The 4,563-nt window shown below is 39.0% G+C and overlaps 2 protein-coding genes across 2 annotated transcripts in view; one reads left to right on the forward strand and one right to left on the reverse strand.

The window, feature by feature from the left end:
• Positions 1–1,008: 1,008 nt before the first annotated feature.
• Positions 1,009–2,177, reverse strand: LOC131891621 (peroxisome biogenesis factor 2-like). Its single transcript, XM_059241243.1, has 6 exons — positions 2,154–2,177; positions 1,862–2,076; positions 1,713–1,801; positions 1,566–1,659; positions 1,405–1,499; positions 1,009–1,346 (listed from the first exon to the last, which is right to left on the reverse strand). The coding sequence occupies exons 2-6, from the start codon at positions 2,003–2,005 to the stop codon at positions 1,049–1,051; spliced, it is 720 nt and encodes a 239-aa protein (XP_059097226.1). The 5' UTR covers positions 2,006–2,076; positions 2,154–2,177; the 3' UTR covers positions 1,009–1,048.
• Positions 2,178–3,395: 1,218 nt separating this feature from the next.
• Positions 3,396–4,563, forward strand: part of LOC131891794 (disks large homolog 5-like) — a gene marked incomplete in the record, with an annotated part of 32,443 nt that continues 31,275 nt past the window's right edge. The window contains 2 exon segments of the mRNA XM_059241457.1: positions 3,396–3,656; positions 4,254–4,458. Coding sequence (XP_059097440.1) covers positions 3,528–3,656; positions 4,254–4,458 — 334 coding nt within the window.

The raw sequence follows: 4,563 nt of genomic DNA on the forward strand, positions 1-4,563 counted from the left end.
CTGGCCTTGTGCCAAGGGTCTGCAGGGGGATTTGATCACGCCTAGAGTGTTATGTTGGAGCCAAAGGGGCTCGTGATAATAAAACATTTCAACAAATAAGCTAAAGAAGCAAAGTGAAGAAATAAAATAAAAAATCGATTGTGAAACTAAAAAAAAAAAAGTCATGCCAAGTATAGGATGAAGCACTTACTCATATCCGGACAATCTCTTTGGGACACCCGATATTTACCTCAAGCAAACTGAAAAAATATTCCAGCCCTTCGAATATTGAACACTTTATGTCAAGTCAAAGTAAAGTTAAATTGAGATTATCTCAAGCTGAAACTGGTCGACTCGATTCATTACTACTTAGAGATATGCAGGTAATCTGATAATTGGTGTTCCTTTATTTGAGAATTCTCGCCTATTGGCATAAGACGGTCTTTGAGTGGATAACAATTTTAATGAGAAGACAACGTCAACTTTAAGTGAAATCTTACTTTCAACAGTCAGATGGGAGAGTGGTAGTCAGCCGGGATTGAATCAGAATAGCCTCTCGCCCATCCAATAGATCATTAATTAGCAACTATTTGTAATAGGCCACTCTACCCGTATAATGTGTCCAAATGACTACCTATAACTTTAAAACTTTACCCCTTGAGAGACCCTGAACATAAACTGATTGATTGTGGAGTGATACCTTTTTCAGAAAATTCCAATGCATTTGAATTTCGCACTCGACTCAATTCACATGAACTATTTTGAAAATTTACCATCACACTGAGTCAACCAACCTAAAAGTTTTAAGTTCGATGACTCGAAACGACGGATGTTTTATAAACGGAATTTATGGACGGTCATGACTATTATGGAGCTCCTTCAGCCTAAGCTGCAAGAAGATGGTTATGTGCAAACGAGCTCCCCAGTCTCTCTTTAAAACACCGACCACAGCATTGGGAAGAAAACCGGTTGGGGCAAACCTTGGGAACTTTCTGCTCGACGTACAAAACACATTTTTTAGACGGAGTTTCGTTAAATTGCTGTACACTGAGTTATTAGACTGGACTATTTACAACTTTATTTGTCTGAGGGACGTCTTATCCTGCACTACACCGCACACAGCACAGTTATAGACCTCATTTGACCTCAAAGCAGTTGATAGACAAAAGTGGCAGCTGATGTGGGAACAAGTTGAGCATGAGGATGGAATAATTAGAGTTTGATCACAAATGGAGCAAATTGTCGAATCCGTTTGGACAGGCTTATCTTGAGCTAATTTGGCTTGAATCCAATTGTCCAATTTACTGCCTTGAACCAGGGGCAATAGTATTGTCACCAGTTCCAATAAGGTATGCCAAAACAATTCCCTATAAGAAATGAAATGTCAGATTTGTTCAGACTAATGGAAAACATACTTTTATTCACCTAGAGAGGGCACCGCCATCGACAGCTTGACCTGATTTTGGCACATTTGGTTTGAGTTTCAAAAGTCTTGTGGTCAGATTTGGATACAATCCCTCCTAAAATGAAAACAAGCAACTTTTAGGGCGGATACAGGGTTGTATGTCATGAGTAAATCAAAATACTTGTAAAAATTTAAGGAAGTTTAACACCCGAAGGAACTGAATGGAGGATTCAACATAATGGATCACTTTTTGCACTCCTCTGGTAGGCGTTATCCTGAAATGAATGACATCTTAAATTGGGTCCAAAATAAAATGACATTGCCTTACATATTTCTGGTTTGGGCTTCTCTGTCCACTAAATAACTCGGAATAGTCTGTAACACAGTGTAGAGGATGAACTTAGGTCGAGTCAATCCCTGAAATGAAACAAGGTTCTTTTTAATCTTGTCAATAAAATCAGAATGAAAATCCCTTACATCAATAGATATATTTAGAGCATATTGGCCTGGATGGAGACATTTTAAATGATTCCAATGCCAATAATCTATCAGTATCTTCAGAATTGTTCTCAGCTCTGATCCAAGATTTAGTAATGAAGTACTTGTAGAGTCCAGAGGCATGTATTTGAATACATCCTGAAACAGATGCTCATGCAGCTGGTTGGCTAAATCCTTGTATAGAAGTGCGGCATCTAAAATGAGGGCCCTTGACATTATTGTCCATTAAACGAATTCAACGAGACAAAAAGTAACAGAAAAATACACGAACCCTTATCTTGTAACAATCTCTGAGAAGTATGAATGCCATGAGAAATGTGGAAGGTTGAATCAATAATTTGTTTTTAAAAAGAAGTGCTTTTTTTCAGACGCATTTCTCAGTTTCTATTGCATCACAAACTTATTACAATTTATGCAGCCATGCACAATTTCGAATTGGACTTCATTTGCATCAGTTTTTCAAGTAACAAAAATTTGGTGTGAGTTTTTCATTATCTGAAGCTTCTTGAGATATTATATGCTTCATAAATGCCAGTTTTGGAATCGAATCTGCTTGCAGCAATGGGCTGCAAAGCTAAGAAAAAATCACCACACAATTTTGGAGACGCACTATTAACTGCAAAGTGTGTAATTTGTGATTTTGGCCTCTGTCATGAGAAAAGGTTAAAGAAGTAGGTCAGTCGCTTTTTCCCCTTCATAAAACATACATGAGGTTAAAAATAACCATGAATTTGAAGCTAATATGCTCTCTCAAGTTGACGAGTAGTCATAACCAATATGATTGCATTGAATAAAAGACAGCTTTTCAATGACTCAAACCGAGGTTCTAAAGAAAAGCTCCATAAAACGCGCAACTCAAAGCAAAATATCTCGCAACTTCACTATGGTTAGAAATTTTCAATAAAAATAGCTGCCAAAACGTCAAAAGCGGGCAGCACAGTTAACTACTCAACCGATTGTATATATGTAAGCCTATCCTAGTTTTCTCTCTTATCCTTAAAAGGCCACGAGTGTGAAAATCGAATCGATACTCAAAAATATTAACGGCTGGATCACTTCTTTTTCAAAGTTACTGTTTTTTTACACATATCTTACTGGAGAGTCATTACTCCAAAAAAGAAATGAAAAATATCCTTTTTTATCGGAAGGTCATTTCAAACACACTCAAATCCAATTTTTGTAAGCTCCCTGCTACCTCAGAGCCCTCTACGTTGAGAGCTCTCTGGTCCAAAAGGTGAGACGGGCATAGGTGGACTCTCCTTCCCAGGGTGACGGGGTCTAAGGAGCACATCGAACATATATTTGCCTTTAAAACAACCCTCACTATTTTTTTGCATCATAATCACGCACATAAAATACTTTTGAAGAAATTTATTTTTATTAACATAGAGCAAAAAATCATCCCCAGGAGAAGCCAAACTGAGGTAGAGTAAAATGGGAAAGGCGGCTGGACCGCAACAACAAGGTGAATGCTGTACACGGCAAGCTCGGCCCCAGGAATGATGATTATGTTGTACAGCACCTGACCCTCTGGCTACCAGCACCTTGACAGTTGTGGCGCTATGTGTGTGTTCGGGATGTGATTAGAGCATGTTTTAGGTTTCTTTTCATGATTAATAGGCCCGTAGAAAGATAGTGTATTAGCATGGAGGATCCGGACAATGAACCATTGCACAGTCCGCGGGTCTCGTCGCCTGAGGGCGCTTATGCGGTGGGAGTGCCTCGCTCTTTGGATGATGGAAGCAGTGTTCCCAAACTTAAAGCACAATTGAAGGTGAGATATATAAGAGTTGGCTTTTAAGAAAGATAGATTTGTTAAGAAAGGGGCATGTATGGGCAAAAAAGGTTGGAATTTGCGGGGCGACAGAACGGGTCAAAAGTGAAGGGAGAAGCCAAGGATGCCTATGGAGCTCGTCAATCTTGATTTGATCTTTTTGCACAATTATTCATCTATTCAATGAATGATGTCCGATCCAAAATGAAGGTTTTTATTGAAAATTTATACATCCTCTAATGAGACTTAATATTCGTTAGTTAATTAGAGTTGGCAGATCTACATAGCCCTTGAACATGGAGTTGTTCAATATAGTTATTTGCTTTTTATGTGTTACAACAAAAATGTGGGATGATTGTGTTCTCAAAGCTTTCAATGACATTTTTAAGGTCAAGAAAGTGCGAGCAACATTACGGGAGTGTCTTATAGCAAAAGTCACTTGTTGTTTCAAGGTATTTCAAACAAACTTCATGGTAGAGTGGTACCTCAATGTTTGCGAGACGTGACGCTCACTTCTGATTTTTAACAACCCTATCGCATTTGAAATATTTGTTTTTTAAAGTTAAAGAGGAAACTAACCTGCCTCTTTCATTCCAGCTGGTGACCCAAGAGAGAGATCTGTTAAAAGACGCAGCCTCTAAGAAGCGATATTCGGCCTCCATGGATCGGGACAACCTCTTAAGCCTCCAAGGCCAGGTCCCGGTTGGGCCTGGAAACAAGCATTTACTTTACCCCAATCCTCCCATGGAAATCATCCACCATCAGAGGACCAACTCAGACTCCGCTCAAAGTCCATCAAAAGGTAGGCTCTATGTTGTATTTATCCTTTGGCCAGTTTCCCTATTGCAAAGTTGTGGAAAAGTGGCGCCTTTTAGTTGAGAACGATCATAAGAACCATGAAGTCACT

The sequence above is a fragment of the Tigriopus californicus genome, chromosome 12 (genome assembly GCF_007210705.1).
Source record: "Tigriopus californicus strain San Diego chromosome 12, Tcal_SD_v2.1, whole genome shotgun sequence".
Taxonomy (NCBI): Eukaryota; Metazoa; Arthropoda; class Copepoda; order Harpacticoida; family Harpacticidae; genus Tigriopus; species Tigriopus californicus.